The sequence below is a fragment of the Macrosteles quadrilineatus genome, unplaced genomic scaffold, assembly GCF_028750875.1.
Source record: "Macrosteles quadrilineatus isolate MER2022 unplaced genomic scaffold, UCM_ALF_1.0 Scaffold_3__2_contigs__length_128488019, whole genome shotgun sequence".
NCBI lineage: Eukaryota > Metazoa > Arthropoda > Insecta > Hemiptera > Cicadellidae > Macrosteles > Macrosteles quadrilineatus.
In genome coordinates this window covers 68,943,361-68,965,550 of record NW_026542596.1, presented here as the reverse complement: position 1 = coordinate 68,965,550, position 22,190 = coordinate 68,943,361, and the positions used below count along the sequence as shown (strand labels likewise).

The window sequence follows — 22,190 nt, the reverse complement described above, 5'->3', positions numbered from 1 at the left end:
CAGTAGGCGAAGGAGTGATTGGTTATGGTGATTTGATTTAGCTTTGACAAGCACGAATGAATCATAAAATTGCATTAACAAGAGCCTGCGAATTTAATGATTGGGTACTGGGTAAATTTGTCTGTCATAATCTAATAAGAATGCGAAACAATACATGGAAGGCTGTTAAAGGACTTAAAAGTCGGAGTTAGAAACCTGGTATATGATAGATGTAGCCTCAAGTAGCAAAAATTATTTTCAATTTAACAAACTCTTGTTTTTATTTCTATTATATTCTGTTTACTTACTGACAAAAGCGGTGCGTTTACGCTTTTTCTCGTAATACTGCAGTAAAAACAGTCGTTTTGTATACTCGCATTTCGGGTCTAGAGTACCATTTAGGGAGTAAAGGAGTAAAACACCCATTTTGTCCAATGTCGTAAACCATTTTAAATTTCGATTGCAGCAATCGCATGTATAGAAATTATTTATCGATTTAATTATTAGGTTAGGTTTTAGCTTAGGGTTGCTCGCTCATTTCCCGATCTCGGCTTCGCCTCGATCGTAAAACTTGTTAAAGGGCCACCGATGAAATATACTACATCGTTAAAGCTGGGTTTTCCTAAGCGCGGAATCGGCGAGCGGAGAGAGGAACGCGGAGAGCGGACTCCACTTGTCTTAGGCAATTTAATGTTACTGTTTTCCTAGAAGCGGAGCGGAATGCCATGTTAATTTCAATTCCGCTCTCCGCGTTCCTCTCTCCGTATTTATGTATGCAGTATAATATAGCTGTACAACTTTATAATTTTTAGTTAGTCTCGTTTGAAAAAATACAGTTGCGGGGGATTACATTGCTTTGTTTGACTTTTAATGGCTAAAGAAGCCGCCCTATTCTCCGTACCTGATTGATGTTGTTGGTATTTATTGTTTACCCTGTATTTATTTGTTGTTCTGTTGTGTTGCAGCTCCTGTCGGTTAGCAGAGCGTCTGAGCAAGTATGAATGAGTTGGATAGTCTACGACAGGAAGCAGAAACATTAAAAAATGCCATCCGAGTAAGTCAAACTCCTACTTGTATCTTGTATCATAGATAAAAGGAGCATAGACAGAATGTATATGTTTGTAATGACAGGAGTATGTCTACTTCTCTTAATCTATGCTTGTGTGATTAATTAATCTTAACACGTTGCCAAATCACAACCATTTTGTACCTTTAGGGTATTTTAATATGTACTATTGTGTACATTATAGGCACGATTTCAAATATAATGGATGATATTTAAAAAAATCCATTCGAGTGTTTTGATTTTAAAGTTATCTATAAATGATATTCAGAATATAGAATGTTTACGATAAAATACATCATATTTTAATAGGTACAGTACAACCCATTAGCGGTGTTATAAGAAAAATTACCGTTTTAAATACATTCTCTGTAGTGAGAGATGTTTGTGTTTTTTACATTTTTGTGACGCCTAGTGCTCTTTTTTTGTAAAACGTTTGAACGTTTACTGTCGTCGGTTATTCCGGTTTGTGTGCTGTACTCTTTATTGGTATATTTTAAAACGATCGATTAGAGGGGTATTTTGTTATCAAAGCAGAGTGTGACCTGTAGCATTGTAGCGTGTAACGACCACGACCGACGACTGACTGGCGCCACTGGGTACAAACACACGCATCGCAATAAAACTATATGAAGTGACATGCTTGCAATTAACAATACTATAAATATAGAGTTTGCTTTTAAGAAATATTTCACCAAGTCGTAGGTATGTAGCAATATAAATGCGTTTGATTTCCCAGAGTTACTTCCAGAATATTCTCGTGTTTTAAAGTGGTTCTTGCCGTAGTCCGTATTAACCGTGTGGACAACCAACAGTAAACAACCGGGACCCCGACACTTGTTCGCTTTACGGTCACCAGAAACCAAAAAGTCCGTTCGAATGAGTGTTGTACCGTACCCTAAAATCGGTATGGGTTTTATTTATCTAAAAAGTTTTCTGTCACAATTTTAATAGCCTTGATAAGCGTATGGGCAATTCCTAATGCCATTATATGTTTGGGTTCAAAAGCAATTAACTGGACTTATTTATTCCTAAATAAACATCTTCTTGATCAGTGCTTATGGTCAGTTAATGTTTTTGGAAGGGAAACAATGTAACATCTAGGTCTACTTAAAAAAAAATTGGAAAAAATATGTGTAGCAGTATTTAACGTTTTACTGGCTTGATTGACATCAAAGCTAATGGTATCACGTTTGGTTTATATTTATTTAGGCCTAATCGCAAAATCATACACCGTAGGATCCACCGCGGATGAATAGGCACTGTTTGATATGGGAGGGAACGTTGTTTATAATGGCTTGCAAGAACAAGAACACCGACTCGCTGTTTGCAGTACGTTCAAGTAGTGGCCTTGAGTCCTGGGTCGGTTGATAAGGCATGCAATACGTAGTTGTTTATTTGCTTTGGAATATTTTATAGACATTCTGATTTACAAGAAGATTCAAAAGAAGATGCATTCGTAAGAAATACAATTTGACAAATTTTCTTCATACTAAGCAAATAGATTTTTACTAAAAACACTATTACTTTCCCTTCCCAGTAGGCCGACTCGTTTAAAAATCTTACTACTGTATTTAAAAAGGGATTCAAGGAAATGTTTTAGTATAGATAGAAATATGGCAAAAGGAAATTCTGATTACAGTATCTTCAAGTTTGCTGTGGTATTTATAATCCTTTTAGCAGACAACCGAAGTACTTGTCAAACCTAGGGAATAAATCCAACCTAAGGACACTTTTTGTGTAGGTTTGCTGCGGCGGATATTTAATTTTTACTTAATAAAAAACCCGCGGTTTCCTTCACTGTGGCATCGGACCTAAACCTAAGTACACGTTAAACTTAATGTTATACTCTATAAGTAAGGATTATGGTCGTTTTAACATAGGGAACTATTTTAATTTTAATGTTAATCCAATCACATATTTCACTCAGTCTGCAGGCTTGCTGGGGCCGGGGTTATTCAACTTTTCGCCCAACTCCAACTCGGCTTTACGTAGATACTCGGTCTAGAGGTTCACTTTCGGTTTCGTGTAGCGTGTAGGGTCAGGGCGGCGATGGCTGGGCTGCGGCGACGATCAATAACTGTCCGCCATGTTGCTTTACCCCCCACCACTACACACCGCCAGCAATCCGTCAATCCATCCATTATGTAATTGCTGATAACACCGTCACCGTACACGTCACTGTGACTGTAGTAGTATGTACCGTGCTCTCTAGTTATCTGGACCTCGGACCTGTAGACTTCAAATGTAACCTTATCAGTGCAACGCAGGTCGACAAGACCAGCTTCCCTATGAAAACGCAGTTGAAACAGACTGAGCTAACTTTAGAAAACAGAGCTAATGTAAAAAATATTTTCAGGCAAAAAAAAAAATTAAAAGCTAATATCCGATGGACTCCTTAAATGATTGAATGTCCCAATTTCTTTGATCATTTAGGATTTTGAACATTGTGAACATGAATACCCTGCCAGCGCAGTATAAAGCAAATTTTAGCCTGATTTTATATTATACTTAAACAGATCCTTTAAAGTAAGTTTTATTTTATATTTAGATTGAACACGATTTAACTAATTTAGGTTTGCCCCTACAGGGAAAATTGTGTTTTATTAAAATAATACTAGCTTTGTACAAAATAATTAAATGTGTTTTTATGGAAATTTTTTGTTACCTTTAATTGAATCAACGGCTCAAAATTATTTGTTTAACTCTACACAATGACTGCAATAAGAACTGGGAATTTTCGTGTTATAAGGGTAAAAAATGGAATTTTTTAAATTTAAGACTATAAGGTGTTATATTGTCTTAAAATTTACAAAAACTTATTTTAATGACACAAAATTTGGTTAGGCCTATTTTATAGTTTCATCTTCATCTTGGTAATATAAGGAAGTGCAGCTCAATAATCATTCTCAAGTCTGCAATGCTATTCTGGTATTCACTAGAGAGCCTATTATCTGTACTAATTTGTTAAGTACTGTAGTTCAGTGGGTAGCGCTGCGGTCTGCAATATCACTAAATACTGCAAACTAACTAATAAATTGCACTATTATGTATTATTATTAATAAATAATAAATAATAAATAATAAATCCCCTCTGAAACCGTAATATTGTATTTGTAAATCAGACTATTGCATTAGATTTCTTTAAAATAGTAGGAGTTTGGGTTTTTTATAGGCTACTGATAATTATTGTTTCAGCCTAATTTTAAATACTCCCACCAAAGCAAACCTGCAGACAAAGCGAATTTCCATTTGCCTTTTTTTTATTTTTTATTACATCTAATTCAATAACATTAGGTTTAACGAGTAAGCTACCTAGGTTTGCTACTACAGGGAGGGTAAAAAAGTGTGTGTTTTTTTTTTGTAAAATATTGATAGCTTAGTATAAAATAAATACATTTGCCAAGTGTGATCAAAATATATCCATAAACAAGCAAGTTACAACAGTTTAAACTTATTTTTCACAAGAATAACATGGGAATTTAAAATTAACAATTCTATAATCTTCTCCATAACCAATAACCGTACAAAAACATTTCAATATACTAAATTATTTGTTTTTTTAAGCTCTTCAAAATGATTTAGAGAGAAGTTGCTAAATTTATGTTTTTAGGATCAAAAATGAGAAAACCCAATTATTTGTTACTTCATTTATCTACCCATAACCCCGTTTTGATGGTCCGATCACGCTGGTTCGCGAACTCGTTCGAATAAACGTAGGCTTACAAGTTTGTACCAAATTCAATTGAAATTGGATCATTTTTGCTTGAGTTGTCGTGCTAACGGACACATTTTATATACGAGGGGTGTTCAATCAAGACTGACAGTACTCTTTCAATACATTTAATATAAAAGTTTATACTTGAACATTTACATCTTCTTCTTTTAAGTAGTCACCATAAAAAGCTACATTCTTGTTCCAGCGCCTCTGCCACTCCTTGAAGACGTGTTCAAAGCCCTCCTTAGACAGAACGTTCAAAATCGCCGCTAAAGTCTTAACAGCTGCAGTAGCATTTTGGAGACACCAGCCTTTGAGCTCCTTTTTGAGCTGAGGGTACAGAAAAAAGTCATTTGGAGCCAGATCAGGGCTTAAGGGTGTGTAGCACAGTTTCGATTCCTTTTTTTGGCAAGAAACTGAAGCACGGTATTGGCAACATGGGGGCGAGCATTGTCGTGATGCAGTTTCCAGCGTCTGACGAGGTCGGGCCGCTTTTTTGGGGAGTGGTCTTGGATTTCAACAATGAAATGTAGTACTCCCCGTTAATTGTCTGACCCGGTGGTACAAGATGGGTATACACCATACCATGATAATTAAAGACCGTAATCACCATTGTTTTTTGGCGTCGGTCCACCTTCCAGCTCACACGATTCCCATCCATTATATCAGTCTTGTGTCACCTATTCAGTCTGTTCTTTCACTCATTGTATCACTACCCTGTAAGTATCCGTAGCACTTTTCCTCAGTTTTCCACAAAACTGTATTGCATATCTTTGCTCACGAAAATCACCCATGGTAAAATTAAGAGACAAAAAATTTGCAACTGTTTATTAATCTGTTGCAATGACAACAAGTATGCTATAATATTAACAGCTGATTTGGTTGTTGCCAATATTTAAATGTTTCATACCAAATTGAAAAAAAACTAATTATTGTAGGCTACTTCGTTTGCTTGCATGAATGCTACTGTCAGTCTTTATTGAAAACCCCTCGTGTATATATATTGTAAGAAAGGGGATTAACCCCGTACCCACGGTGCTCATCTACATAACACCAAGACGTACATAATACACCAGAGGCACTTAGGGACATAAGTCCCTAAAAAGCTCAAAATGTAAAACAACTTATTTAATATTTAAACAAACTATTTATTTGTCAAGATGGATATGCCTGTACACCATATCTTTGTCTAAAAAAGTTTCTCTGGTTGTTGTTATCTATATATATGAAATCCAATGTTTGTCCTTTAAATGTTAGATACCGATGAAACTTTAGGGAAGTAAATAAGTACTATACAAAATAAACAGTTTTATTAGCATTCACAGTTGACACAAAAATCTTTGGTTTGGTTTTCAAAAAGTCTCAATTATAGATCACGTTGTCTAACCCTGGTTATAATATAGGATACAGTGCATTGCAAAGTTAATTGGATAAGAAGTAAACCAACTGTGTGTATTGAATACTTGGCTTGGAAATATAGCGTGATCAACTATATTCAAGTAAACAAAAATCAGCTGTGTATGGCTTCCAATGCTATTGTTATGGAGAACATTTTACGTTATATCTAAATTGTTGTTACAATTTTGGGAATTCCACTTTTTTCCCCGCGGGATAGAGACCTTTAGTAGAGATATACATATATGAATTTGAACGGATGGTGTTTTTGGCCTCTGGAGACATAAAAACAAAAAAGTAAATCGGTCCCGGGTCCAGGTCTTACTATGAAATCTATGGTAATAGTTTATTCCCAATTTGGGAAATTCGCTAAAACTAACTAAGTAAACTCAGATATTATGTGGTATGTAAATGCAATTGTCCTTGACAATAACTTTAGTACCATAAAGTAGTTGTAAGTGATTGACAGGATTGCTAGTCAATTCATCCAGGAAATCATTTTTTAACTAGTAGACCAGATATACCCTAACCAATATTTACAAATAATTCATATATGCAGAATTATGTAATTGGTAATTTGTAAGGACATTTTATAGGTAATTATAAGCATGACATACATTTACAGCGGACTCCACCATTTGGGATGAAAGTGTAGGTTTTATCGGCTTTTTGTTTTACAAATTGAAAGGGCAAAATTCTAGTTAAGCGGAAAATCTGAGAGATTATAGTAATGCACTTATAAAGAGGGTCTCTTGAGCTTTTGTCATATTTCTAGTGTCTTTTTAAAGTTCATTATTAAAAGGATACAAACTAATTTTATTTTTAAGGGTAAGTAGTTGGAACTTCTTCCAGTTTTTAAGTGACCCCATATCGTTACCCTGCATTTAAATACCTTAGTTAGGTTAGATAGGTAATTAGGTATCTAAATGTACAGTTAGGATATAGGGTCATTTGAAAATGGGAGGAATGAATTATCTATTCCTTCTGCTTAAATCGCTACATGTACAAATAATTACAATTTTAACAATATATACCACGATTGTTTTCATAGCAATGAAAGCCAGTTGAGCGGAGCAATCATGTTTCATGGTTATTAATAAAGCAATAAATGAAGAATGTTTTATCTATGACTGTACGTGTACCCATTCGATCAGTGGTCGTTTCCAAACTGGAACTTAAATGTAAACTTAAGACTTTCTCTGTGGCATTTGATCAGTTGTCATCATCCAAATTTTTTTTCTTCGTACTTTTTTCAGGTTGTGGCTTGATTTTCAACATATGCCATGATTGTTTGTTTTGTTTACATTTACGTCGTTATTTTGTAACCATCATGGCAACCCATAAGACCAATGTTAAAATTTAAAACTTTGAGTTACTTTAAAATAATATAGCCATTATAAAAAATTGAAATTGGTTACGTCAAACCATCCAAACATTTGACAAAACAACCTTGGTAAGTTTGGCTAAAATATGTTCAGCCTTTATTGAGCTTAAGTGTTATAAAGATTGCATTGATGTTGATCCCAAAGAGCTTCGCTTCGCTCCGCTCAATGAAGTTTTACAAGCATAAAGTAATCAAGAATACAGTACAGAGAAAAATTAACAAAATTGTGAACTTAAATTTTGAGAATGATAAAACTAACAAAACTGACCTAATAAAATCTAATAAACTTTATAATTTTGTAGCTACCATAGTTATAATTTGTATAGACAAACACTGCCTGTGCATCTGCTGGGTTGCTATAGTCTTTTAATGACCTGGATATTTAAACGGACGTTGAATCAAAAAGGAAAAAGAAATAGTTTGTATTTTGCTTTTGAGGATGTACATGCAAATGAAATCAAATGAGTGATAAGATGTATAGCAATCATTTCTGTGGGAGCAAATGTAACCGTACAGTTGTGTCGCCCAGGAGATTCTTTACCTCCCGAATCATAGTGTATTTAAAAATACTAGCGACAGGAAAAGTCTTACTATTTTACCTCCGTGACCAATGCTATGTCATGTTGCAGGATGCCAGAAAAGCAGCTTGTGACACAAGTCTGGTGCAGGCCACCAGCAACATGGAGCCCATCGGCAGGATACAGATGCGAACACGGAGAACTCTCCGTGGACACCTCGCCAAGATATACGCCATGCACTGGGGCTCTGACTCCAGGTAAGCACTAGAGATGGCAAATACCGTTACTTTGCTAGGACCGCTCCTCAGCTTTTACTAAAATACAACTGTTTTAACGTCAAAACAACTAAACCCACCAGGAATATAAATCCTCCAAAGTTTGAGCTAAGTGGAGTGGGTAGGTTCATTCATACCTAATTCCAGCATCCCTCTAAATATTCTTCAAATAAAGAAAATAAGATTTGGTCTTGATTGAAGCTTTCAAAGATTAAAAACTTGACCCAGCTTCCCTTTAAGATTGTTGGGCTTTATAGAAAACTGCTGGTCTTATTCAGTAAGAAAGCTACCGAGGACGTCTTTCCCATCCCACAATCATTTCTCTCAATAACCCAATAATTTGTATTATAAGAAAAGTCTGTAGCTTTTTGATGGCTTGAAACTGGGCTCAACCTTAGTCCTTGGCTTTAAATAAACGATCCTTGCTAAGAAACAGGTAAGTTTAGTCAGTAATAGAGCTACACAGATTATTTCGCTCCTTTCCACTATCACATTTAGTCTCATTGCATTCATATTCGTCTTTGTGTGCACTGCTGGCTTATAGTAATGATAAATTATAATAATTTGGTTTAAACATGCATGGTTTCAGGAGAGTAATGACTAATTATTGACAACTTCATTATATTATATTAATCTTTAATGTTATTGTTTCAGGAATCTAGTGTCCGCTTCACAAGACGGTAAACTCATAGTTTGGGATAGTTACACGACTAACAAAGTTCACGCAATTCCTTTACGTTCAAGTTGGGTGATGACCTGTGCCTATGCGCCATCAGGAAGCTACGTAGCTTGTGGTGGACTCGACAACATCTGCTCCATATACAGGTGAGTTAACTGGACTAGTGGTAAGGTGTTGTGTTCAAGTTGGGTGATGACCTGTGCCTATGCGCCATCAGGAAGCTACGTAGCTTGTGGTGGACTCGACAACATCTGCTCCATATACAGGTGAGTTAACTGGACTAGTGGTAAGGTGTTATGTTCAAGTTGGGTGATGACCTGTGCCTATGCGCCATCAGGAAGCTACGTAGCTTGTGGTGGACTCGACAACATCTGCTCCATATACAGGTGAGTTAACTGGACTAGTGGTAAGGTGTTATGTTCAAGTTGGGTGACGACCTGTACCAATGTGACATCAGGAAGCTACGTAGCTTGTGGTGGACTCGACAACATCTGCTCCATATACAGGTGAGTTAACTGGACTAGTGGTAAGGTGTTATGTTCAAGTTGGGTGATGACCTGTGCCTATGCGCCATCAGGAAGCTACGTAGCTTGTGGTGGACTCGACAACATCTGCTCCATATACAGGTGAGTTAACTGGACTAGTGGTAAGGTGTTATGTTCAAGTTGGGTGATGACCTGTGCCTATGCGCCATCAGGAAGCTACGTAGCTTGTGGTGGACTCGACAACATCTGCTCCATATACAGGTGAGTTAACTGGACTAGTGGTAAGGTGTTATGTTCAAGTTGGGTGACGACCTGTACCAATGTGACATCAGGAAGCTACGTAGCTTGTGGTGGACTCGACAACATCTGCTCCATATACAGGTGAGTTAACTGGACTAGTGGTAAGGTGTTATGTTCAAGTTGGGTGATGACCTGTGCCTATGCGCCATCAGGAAGCTACGTAGCTTGTGGTGGACTCGACAACATCTGCTCCATATACAGGTGAGTTAACTGGACTAGTGGTAAGGTGTTATGTTCAAGTTGGGTGACGACCTGTACCAATGTGACATCAGGAAGGTTCAAAACTTTGTGCCATTGTAGTTGTAGGTCTATACAAATTCCATAAAGTATGATTTAGCTACATCCATATGTTACAATTATCTATTCAAGTGGCCTTAGCCTATCAATTTTATAAACCATTTTTTATCTTTTTTACAATCAGACTGGTAAACATTCTACTGAAGAATCAGCTGTTAAATTACCATTAACATGTAAACGGTTACGAAGAAAGTCGTTCAGCTTTACTAAATCTTGAAAAGCAACTCTAGAAATAAATTGAATGCCAGGGGTGAAGCCCAAAAGGAAATGATCTTTTAGTTATTCGTCCATCTGCTAGATCATAAGCTTTAGAGCTAAGCTCATCATAAGCTTTGTGTTAATGATACATCAATGGAGAAAATCAGTTGAGTAGGCGGGTGAATTGTACAGAGAAAACCTCCTTTATGGTGTTAAGTATACCAGTACAGATTGTAGCTAACGAAGCACCCCTATCAAATAGGAATGAGAAAAACTAATTGTTAGACTACTCACTTGAGCACTGTTTCTGAATTTGACTTTTTTTGTTTCAGTTTGAAAACGAGAGAAGGTAACGTGCGAGTTAGTCGGGAACTTCCCGGTCACACAGGTTATTTGTCCTGCTGTCGGTTTCTCGACGATAACCAAATAGTCACAAGTTCAGGAGATATGTCATGGTGAGTATTGTTGTATAGAATAATCAGAAAGTGTTGTGTTAAAAGAATTTTCAAGCGCACAATCTTTGTGAACGCTTTTTGCAATCACAAAAGTAAAAGCTTGGTTTGATTTTCTGATGTCTGGTTCAAGCTCTTAGTGACTAGTATCTAAACTTTTTCATGAAGTGAATGGCATCCAAACTAGCTGGAGCTGGACTAGACGTGGGCTTGTGGCAACTTCAGGAGTATCCCTGTGGTTATTTAGTAACTACACTGCTATATTTGTCTGTGTAGTAGGCAATGACACACTGTGATGCCGACCTTACTTGTCCTAAAGATCGTTGATCCTTATTAATTTACGGTAACAAAAGATGCAAAGGTTTTACCATAAAAAATGGTATCAGTATCGATAATCAATTTTTCAGGTAACAGGTAGATCGGTGGTATTGACTCATCACTACTTATTAGTATAAAAAGTATCATGACTGGTCAGTGTTTTCCTGTGATTTTGGTTAAAATGAAGCTTAGGTATTGGATGAAATCGTTTTCATCATCACTCATAAAAAAAACACTAGCTCTCGTCAATTTTTGTGGGAAAAACTTAAATCAAAGCCACTAGTGTTTTGTAATGTTGTGTTTTCTCTGTGTGTAGTGCGCTGTGGGACATAGAGACTGGACAACAATGCACGTCGTTCATCGGCCACACTGGAGATGTAATGTCTCTGTCCCTTGCTCCCGACATGCGTACCTTCGTTTCAGGCGCCTGCGACGCTTCTGCCAAAGTAAGTACATTGCTGCACACAACGACGATGTAATTATCGGCTTCAGTGCCACTATCACTTAGAGCAACCTTTGGTATTCCATGGACTTATTATTCGGTTAATGCATCAGTTCAGGGTGGAAGCTCCAAATTATCAATTGCTGGTTCTTTTTGCATTTTCACTGTTGCTAGCCAGGGCTAGAGATATACAAGGGCTGGCTCACTCCTTTGATGTTAGCGGTCGCCGCCTGATCCTACTTCCCCTCTCCTGCCCCTCCTCAGTGACGTAGCGCTGGTACATTGGCGCGGCGCGACGGTAGCCTAGCACGGCAGTGCATAGCATATGTCACCCCAGGGCTATGTCACCCGGCATCTACGCGCATATTAATAGTTGTGTTTATAAAATGTAGTTTTGTAGTTTGATTTTTAAAGCGGGTTTCGTTAACCCTTCAACTTGCAATGGGCGAACTCTGTAGTGGCAAGGCAATTTTGCAGTCATATTAGCAAAAAATGCATATAGGCTTAAACCAACAGACCAAACGTATTGAACCGTGTACTTGAAGTGTTCGTAATAAAATGAAGAACTTGAAAATAGCAAAAAAATAAATATTTAAAATATTATTGTAGAAAATTATTGACAGTAGGTAGAAAATAAAATTTTTCATGTAAACTTCTGATGTACAAATTGTTTGGAATTTATTTCCCTACATGGAAATGTGAAAAAATCCAATAACCAAAGTTATGGTCCAAAAACAAAAAAATTACAAGTTTCACGATTTTGCACTACAAATTTCAAACAAAAGCCAAATAAATATATTATCAAGAGATAAAGTAAAAGTTAACATTTTTAGGCAATAATATTAGAAATCAAATGAAGTAAGAGTTGTATATGTAAAATGATCATTTCAATAAATGTTTATGACTTTTAATAAATGTTTATATTTGTCTAGAAAAACATTTTGAATTCACACATGTAATTATATATTACTAGCAGAGTACCCGTCCTTCGTACGGGGTTGGAAAATAAGTATAAAATGCTTATTGCAGTTATACTCAAGCTTTGCATTTGCAATAAGGGAGGACACAGTTTGATAAAATTTACTTTTTTAAATTTACAGTATTCTATAGTATTACACATCTACCATAGCAGGGGTAGCGGATTTTTATCCCCCTGGAATTTTACCCCCTGGGCAAACGTGACGTCACAAACCAGGGGGTAAAATTCCGGCCGCGAACTTTTGAGTTTCGCGACATCAGCTCGATGGATCAAACGCGGAATTAAACATATATTTTCACAGTTGTGAATTTAATCAGAACACATCAAATTATAAAAACCTAAAGTGTACGGCCCGGATTTTTACCCCCGGAATTTTACCCCCAGAATTTTACCCCCGGATTTTTATCCCTGGAATTTTACCCCCCCGGATTTTTACCCCCGGAATTTTACCCCCTGGCCAGACATGTAAATTAGTGAGATTGTTTAATTATTTTCATTCTCTTTTAATTTAATAGTAAACATTTTATTATTAAGTAGCCTATCTTAATTTATTTGTAACATCAACTAATCGAACAGGTTTTTTATTTTAATTTTGAGATTCGAGTATCAGGATTCCATCTTTGAAACCAACTGTTGATTAATATGACGTATAAACAAACATCAGAATGGTAATTAATTCGAAGATTTCTTTAACGATTTATTATACAACCGTGGTAAAACAATGTTTTTCATTTGTATTGTAACAATAACAAAATATGCCTTATTGTTTCTTTACGAATAAATGTTCACCCAATTATCATTTAAATGAGCTACTCAGTTTATTTTACATACTTATTAACCAACAGTTGGCCCCAAATGCAAATCCCGAACATCAAAATTAAACAGCGAATTCTGTTTACTTAGTTGAGATTACGAAATAAATAAATAAAGATAGGCGACTAAATAATGAAATGTTTACATTTAATTAAAAACAGAAATAAGAAGATCAATCATTCAATTTCTAAAATTGGCCAGGGGGTAAAATTCCATGGGGTAAAATTCCGGGGGTAAAAATCCGGGGGTAAAATTCCGGGGGTAAAAATCCGGCCCGTACATCTTCAGTTGTCTAAACGCTAGTTATATGGACAGGGGGTAAAATTCCTGTTTTTATCGCTAATCTAATTAATCACGCTCTGGTTATTTTCATTAGACTTCCAAATCCGCGGGGGTAAAATTCCGGCCGCGAACAAACTTTTGGCCACTCAGCTTACTACGTCATAGTGACGTCAGCTTTGCCCAGGGGGTAAAATTCCAGGGGGATAAAATTCCGGCGACCCCCATAGCAATTATGTTCTACCACTTCACCTAAACAATAGAGAAAATTATCAACAATTCGCAAAATATCACAAATTATTCATGAAATGAAAAACATAAACAAAACTGTAAACAATCCTACTTTGACAGTTCTCATTGCAAATCACATTTTTTTGTTGATGCTTAGTTCAAATTAGCTGTTTTCATAAATGCAAAAAAAAATATAGTGCTGCACCCTGTTGGTAAATCTTATAACTTTTTAATGATTTTCCATATCATAGAACCAACTTTTTTAGTTGAAACAGCTGACTAAATTCTTTAATTCCCTTTAAATATGATACTCATAAGGTTAACATGGGGAATTACAGAGCCACTGGGGCAGAGCCCGAAAGGATTTTTGAGATAAGAATATGTCTATATGTTAATCGGGAATGTAAGCTATCATCATGCCAAATTTCAGCCCAATCCGTCCAGTGGTTTATGCGTGATTGAACTTCAAACACACAAACAAACAAACACACAAACTTTCACATTTATATGCCTAATATTATTATGATTTTTCAAACACATAAACCCCACATGCCAACTATATAAAATGAAAGTAAACTTATTCCCCTACATGAATACACATAGTTATAAAAGAAAATATACATAAATAAATATTTTAATTTTTTTCTATAATAGTTATAGTTTTATTCTTTTTCATTTGGCGATCAAATCCTGTGTTCATTATGGCCCAGCGCACACGGTGTGACTGTTTTGAGAGCAACCGTTGCAAACCCGTTGCGACTGCAACCAGTTTGCAACTGAAAAAGAGCTTCTGTCCGCACACGGTGCAACTGTGTTACAAATACAGTTGCGTATATTCTGCAATCAGTGGAGTGTTATATTGTAAGTGCAGTGACGTTGTTTTTAAGGCCTTCCTTGTTTTTAAGTGTTTTTAAGTACAATAACAATGTCAGACTCAGACGAAGAAGACGTCATTACCTGGCAAACCCAATTCAACAGACACATCTTGCCATGCTTTATCAGTCAAATCTTTCCTTGAATATCCTGGCAGTTTGTAGTTGTACAGAAATTCATGTTTCTCCACTTCTCCAACGAGCTTCAAGTTGAATTCTTGATCATTCATTTTGAGATGAACACTATACGGCCGTCAAAATAACAACAAATTTCCCCCAAACACCACAAAAACACCCCGTGGTTTCGTGCAACTGGTTGCTGCAACGTCGGGCCCACCGTTGCATGTGACTGGTTTCAAACTTTTCTGAAAATCGCAAACAACCAGTTGCGTCGTGTGCGGCTCCCCACTGCAATACATTGCCGATGTCGCAAAACAGTTGCAAGCGCAACTGGTTTGCAACGACAGTTGTAAAACAGTCACACCGTGTGCGCTCGGCCTATGACGAAATGTTTCAAAAACGGGCTGAATGTAATGTACCAGACCTCAAATTAAGTAAGTATATCCACATAAAACAGTTTACAAACTAAATATGTGTACAAATTTACAACTAATAAATATGATTAAATTAAAGTGATAAAGTCACACCCGCGATATTCGTTGTTGATAAACAGCTAATGAAGTTCACAAAAACCGGCTAAAAATAGTGTCTCAAGTTTCTAAAAGTAATGTCACATTTCAGTCAAGGCACAATAAATAATATCGAAACTAAACATTTACAACTTTACAAATAATAATTATGATGTAAACTGATAAAGTAAAATCACACCAAAACTCGACTTGTTGGTTATCGGTTAACAGAGATTGAGGTCAGTTAGTCTGGCAACTTTATTTTAATGGATTGAAATATGTATAGTAAAATGTAATTGATAAATTGAAATTCTTTTCCTTCTTTTAAAAGTTACAAAATACTAAGTATAATGTATTTTTATACAACCTCAATGTATTTTATATAACCTCAATTAATTCTAAAAGGTATAAATAATAAATAAATACAATTAAAAATCCATACATTAAGATACATTCGAGCAATACGAACACAGATATTACACAGTAACTTAATGCATTGGATCAATAACTACAGTATTCTTAGCAATGGCTTTACAGTCCACTCACATCCTTAAATATCTACTAAAGTAATTTTTATTAATTAAAATTTGATGTTATACGTAATCCTATTTGAAAATCAATTAATTTTAAAAAATATAGCAATACCTAATAAAAAATGTCTAACATAGAGCTTATTTGACACTAAATGAGCGGCAATACCACCGCTCACACATGCAAAGCTATACAGTGCCGGGAGCCCGAGGTACCGCCGTGACGTCACAGCGGTGGAGTGGAGGGGAGCCAGCTGGCATCACTTTCTGAGCTCGCGTGGCCTAGCCCTTGTATATCTCTAGCCCTGGTTGCTAGCAGCCACCTGTTAAACGTTTTATTCTTTGTTTGAACTTCTTTTTCAAAAACGTCAAATTTTTTGTTATTTGGACAAATCTCTATTAGTCAAAGCAAACTAAAAAACTGACACAGGGAACGTTAAAAATTTGAAGAGAACGTTTTATGGTTTTATTTTGTAGTGTTGGGTCTGCAGAGTGACATACTAAAAGTTGCCAAAAATCGGTCAACAGAAAACCTCCTAAGATCACGATTAAAAACGGCGGCTTTTCCTAACATTGGACAAATTAAAAAAAATATACCACATGCATATTTTATTCAAAGATTTTTGAGATATTGACTTGGGACGACCACCGAAGTTTATTGGGTGGTTAGTACTTCATTTACATAGAGAACTCATTTTTGGCCGCCATCTGGGATCCGCCATATTGGATATAAATTTAAATATTTCATGTAATGATAACGTTGTGACACATCATTATAAACCAGATTTTCACGCCGATTTCAATGCCGAAATCCGCTTTTAAATATCTGTTTACGGTTTGAAGATATATTCAAACAAAAACTCACCTCCATACATTTGTTATGGAGGTTTCGTACTTTGAAGGTTTTTAAATACCATTTTTCTTATATCTCCAGGTCTTATCAACGCTTGCAGTTCAATCTAGCCTTTAAATATTCTGTGATGTAAGCGCTTTCATTTGACATATTGATCATTCAAATCGAACGAGTTAGCAACGAGCTACAATCCCCAAAACAATATTAAATTTAAATTTTTACTTCTATTCACTGGACTAACTACCACATAATCATTTATGGTGAACCAACAATTACATCATCATTAATCATTAGTACAATTATTCTTGTAAAAAAAAAAAATAGAAAATAAGTAGACTGCTTGTCAAATATATTGAGAAATAAGGGAGATATTACCATTCCCCAGACCTTACAATCAGTTCAGATCACCTAGCAATGTCACTATGACATTGACTACTTAAAACATACATCATCCCAAAATGTGTTGAATTCTCTTATTAAAATTTCTATGTATCTTTTGTATCTGAATTTCTCAAAGAAAAAGAAAATTGTTTACTGATTAAAAGATAATTTTAGACTTTCAGGTTTATCAGGTAAAATAGTCGGCATATTTATAATTAATTTTTCATTTTCAGTTATGGGACATCCGAGAAGGCTCGTGCAAACAAACTTTCCCCGGCCACGAATCAGATATAAACGCAGTTACAGTAAGTTATCTTATGTATTTATAAATCAATATACGTATGCAATAAGGGTTTTTCTGTAACATTACTTTTTCACCCGTCCTCAACTGTTTTTACAATGTAGGTGTCATTTTATAGCTTATGATCCAAAAGAGGGCCAAATTGTAATTAAAGAGATGATTTCCTTTAGGGTAGAATAGTTAGCAGATACAACACGAGAAAAACAAGGTTACATTAAGGAGAAAAAGTGAATAGAGAAAGAGGGCTGGGGAAGAAGGAATTATTAGTTATATGTGTAAAATTCCATAAGACAATGAACTCTATGACCAACAGAGAAGTGATTAATACATCTGAGTGATTAGTGATGAAGTGATTAATACATTCTTGAGTTGTTAAGAGTTTATGTTAGTGTATTTATATACAGACTTTGGCCCAGTGGGTGATTCATTTAGATCCAAGAAATAATCTCAAATTCTTCTTTCTAAAGTAAAACCTCAATAACTAGATAGTTGATTACTCTAATTCCTTTATATCTCAATTTTTCCACAATCCCCTTGAAATTCACAATGCAAAAAGTACCTTTTAGGCCTATATGTAGAATATTTTAAATATTTAAACTTGATAAGTCCAATTTTAACTGTTTTGCGATCTAACTAAAAATAACTAATAATACTAAACCTCCTTTTTGAGTGATATGCAAAACATGTTACTTTCATGTTACCAACATGGACATTCCCAGATGTTTCCTAAGTCAGAAAATTGGGACTTACATTTTATATTACCAAAATTACAAGATCACTATAATATGAACCGTTTTGTGTTTGCACGATAATTTTTTTTATCTTGCTTTTAAGTCTCTCAAAAACAAAAACTCAATAACTCAAATTCGTAACCTTGCCCATTCAGTTTCGAGATGTCAAGGTCCTACTGTACTAGTTTTGACTGTAGTAGTATTTTTAATATACCTATTTTTCTCTGCTACCAAGCTCTAAGAGTGATGTTTTTCCAGTTCTTCCCCAACGGATACGCATTTGCGACGGGGTCGGACGACGCAACGTGTCGCCTCTTTGACATTCGGTCTGACCAGGAGCTAGCGATGTACTCTCATGACAACATCATCTGTGGAATCACCTCTGTGGCGTTCTCTAAGTCCGGACGGCTGCTGCTCGCCGGCTATGACGACTTTAACTGCAACGTCTGGGACTCCATGAAGACAGAGCGTGCGGGTAAATATCTCCCCCCTCCACTGAGAGTGATTGAACCCTTCAAGGTGGTTTGACGAGACCCACTTGTCATGGACGCAACCCACTTGGTGGTGGTATCTGACGATGAATCAGGGAACTATTTCAAAGTAGGACTGTATACAACACATTTCCCAACAGTTGCTTGATCTTTTACAACTGTTCCCAATTATTATTTTGAGTGCAACAGATTGTTTTCAAAGGTGAAAACCATGAGAGAAGGTTATGAAACCTTCAGTTGTAAATGTGGACCTATAATATCAGTTACAGCCTGTTTATTTTTGAATTCTATTTTGATGATGAAATCATTAATTTAATCATAACTAGCACCAACTCCTATGTTGAAAAGCTAACGGCAAAACGAGAATGGTTTGGAAGGATTTGGGAAAAAACCACCGAAGCAGGATCCAGAGGGTATTGAAAATCCTGCTTTGAAGGGTTGTGGGATCAGTATAATGTTTGTGTTGGTTTATTTTGTATAACGTTTTGGACAAATTAGGCTTGTAAAGAGCATAAAAAAGGGAATTAATTTAATTAATAATATTTACCAAATAATAGATTCTGGGCCAGTTTTAATTGCTAGATTAATATTAAGTAGTCTCCTGCTGCTTTAATGTTAGTTAGTAATAAGATCGTTGTTTTCACTGTTCCATTTTAAAAAATCTGCATAAAGATGCCACATCATTTGATGGATCACATCCGTAGCCGAATCTTTTTCCTGAATAGATTCAACATACTACAACTGATTTGGTTAATGGTGGCCAAATTCTGCTAAATTAATATTGAGTACAACACACATTCTACATTTTTTCTTTTAATTTGTACTACAGTAGAGTTCCACTTTACCGAACCCCGCTATTTTGAAAGTCTGCCTATTCCGAACAAAGATTGGCAATTTTTTTTATGTATTAGTATGTTGCGCATCATTGCAGACGTTTTCTGCAGTCGCAAAAACCAAAGATTGGATCTATCATGGCGTAGTCGTAAAGATCTTTTGAGATTACGGCAAAATTGTCAACATCTTCCGTAGTTGTGGAGACATCATTATTGTCTCCCACAGTCGCAATGATTAATTATTAACAGAAATCCACTTATACCAAATTCCCTCTAATCAAAACAGGTTTCAGTTCCTGTTAGTTGGGAATTACTGGACTCTACTGTATCATCAAAAAAGACTATATCGAGTGAGGTTGTATTTTCATAGTCTTCTTACTGTTTCCTGCTCCTTTTAAAAATGATTAGATTACAATCCAGTTTGAGTTCTGTGGCCATGACTAAACTAATGGTATATTGCAGGTATCCTGGCGGGACACGACAATCGAGTGAGCTGCCTGGGAGTGACGGAGGACGGCATGGCCGTCGCTACAGGATCTTGGGACAGCTTCCTGCGAATCTGGAACTAAACAAGCATCATGAATAACAAACTATATGAAACACTACAGTAGAACCCACCTCGGTGACCCCCGTCTTCCAGTTTTGAAGCAAAGAGTGGGGTCACGATCCCCGCTCTACCCTCGGGGTTCTACTGTATTTATTGTTATTATTATCGTAATATATTTTTTAAAATTACTTATTATCTCCTACATATGTAATTCGTTTGTTGAGATTCGACGGTGGTATTTATTATTTTATTTATGTTGAAACGGTGTTACATTCGACGATCACAGCATAACGCACATTGTACACTCACGATCGTTACTTCGCACACGGTATTCTCTTAGTAGATTGTCGCGATCGGAACTCCATATTATTTATTTAAACAAAAAAAGCTTAGACTTCTCCGGCATCGTACAAAACTGTAATGGCACAATTTTTTATTTTTAAATCGTGGACTCGTTTTTAAGATTTAGTGTTTATTGACCACCGAGTATATTTTCTGCATTTACGATGTATTATATTCTGTTGGAGGGGATTTTTCTAGTCATACGCAGTCTTACCTCGAGCAACATACCTATTTGTACAGGGACCAGCTACAACGGGGCAACAATTATAATGGATTTTATCTCTGATTTCTGTCTGTCAGCACGGGATGTGATCCGTAACCTACTGTATTTCATGAGTGCTTTATCTTATATAAGTAGAAAATCATGAATGAGTAATTACTGCCATTTGCTTATAAACATGTTGTGGGTGAGACTTATAGGATAATATGTGTACTATTACAAATTTCATCACACTAGATTTTGAGAAGAAAATAATACATATACTATAATTATTATCGAAGTGATCGTTTAGATATCCCCCTCCCCCAGGCGACGACCTGGCGTAGAAACCCTTTTTGTATATCTATGGAATATTTACTAACAACAAGACGTGTGGCTTTCGAATATTTTACTTTTTTAATGGACATTTACTTATTTATTCCTGTGACGAGAACGGTTTCTTTAGCTTGGTGACTGCGCATCAGCCTAGATCCGAAGTCTGTACATGTATAAACAGTGTGAATGCGGAGGGAGAAGCGCACGCCAAAGTGTGTCTATTTGCGACATTTCAACTAACTGTATTACCGTCATTTTCTTTGTAAGAATGAGTTTTAGGTTTAGAGTTTAATGTGTGTACCGTACCGTTAATATTATCGTCCGGGAGTACGAATGATCACTAGGTCGTATACGGACGTCTCCAGCTCCCTCTTAGTTCGTGTGGATGTAAACTGTTTCAAAACTTTGGGCTCTCCCGCAGGCAGCACTAGGCAGTGCTCATGGGTTCGAGTGTAAAAAAATCAGGTACATCGAATCTCAAAGGATAACAGACTCGATGTAAGGGCTCAGGGTATTTTTACACGTAACCCAGCTAAATTAAAACCCACCTCTTGTAAGCGAATGGCATATCACGGAATAACAGGCTTGGAAGTAGGTGTATTGGACGAGCACTGTCAGTCGCCCAAAGCTTTGGAAATCTTCCCGTGCGGGTCGGGGTGTTATCCCTCCGATCCGTGTCGTGGATGTCTTTTGAAAGGAAGACATTTGTATTATTGTACAATACGAATAAGGCGGGGCAAATCGTCATTTGCCTCGTCTTGGGCTGTTTCTATCTATTGCAAAACATGAAGTTTGTATATGAGTGTCCTCTTCTTTTGTCATCAACACATTGTGGGCTGCTTTCAAAGTGATTTTGTTCCTGTGGCAAAGAACGCTTGAGTTTGCCCGTTTTATTTGCTTGAACCTCAACAGGACGTGATGTGGAGGAATCGAACACTCTCATATTTGCTGCCATCACACCTGTGACAAGGCAAGTTACCACGTTATAACCCGAGGTAACCCTTTGTCCATTGTGCATATAGTAAAACAATTGTGTAGTTTTATGTTATCTTTTTGTATATGATTCAAAAAATTAATCTAAAAAAGAGAAAATTTGATTACAAAATTATTGCAAGATGCTGTTTAGCTTATGAATGACTGTTTTATTGTGATTCGTCTTGTAAAGTAAACTATAAAAAATCTCACTTGTCCAATAAAGCTACTTGTCTTTAATTGTGTTTTATTGAAACCGTTAGATTTCCTAATCTTTTATGTAGAACAGATTAGTTACTTATTGATTAATTCCTCATTAGGTTAAGCAATTAATTCGCCAAAGGCCTTGGGCTCCGCTCCCCCAGCAG

At 36.2% G+C, this 22,190-nt stretch overlaps 1 protein-coding gene across 1 annotated transcript in view; it reads left to right on the top strand.

Moving 5' to 3' along the window:
• The window catches only part of LOC128988988 (guanine nucleotide-binding protein G(I)/G(S)/G(T) subunit beta-1), a 50,203-nt gene extending 28,141 nt beyond the window's left edge, over positions 1 to 22,062 (top strand). Inside the window, exons 2-9 of the mRNA XM_054410827.1 lie at positions 945 to 1,033; positions 8,169 to 8,314; positions 8,987 to 9,157; positions 10,624 to 10,746; positions 11,378 to 11,507; positions 17,304 to 17,375; positions 18,361 to 18,577; positions 19,889 to 22,062. Of these exons, the coding sequence (XP_054266802.1) occupies positions 977 to 1,033; positions 8,169 to 8,314; positions 8,987 to 9,157; positions 10,624 to 10,746; positions 11,378 to 11,507; positions 17,304 to 17,375; positions 18,361 to 18,577; positions 19,889 to 19,995 (1,023 nt within the window). The 5' untranslated portion in view covers positions 945 to 976 and the 3' untranslated portion in view covers positions 19,996 to 22,062. The remainder of the gene's footprint in view (positions 1 to 944; positions 1,034 to 8,168; positions 8,315 to 8,986; positions 9,158 to 10,623; positions 10,747 to 11,377; positions 11,508 to 17,303; positions 17,376 to 18,360; positions 18,578 to 19,888) is intronic.
• Positions 22,063 to 22,190: the final 128 nt, after the last annotated feature.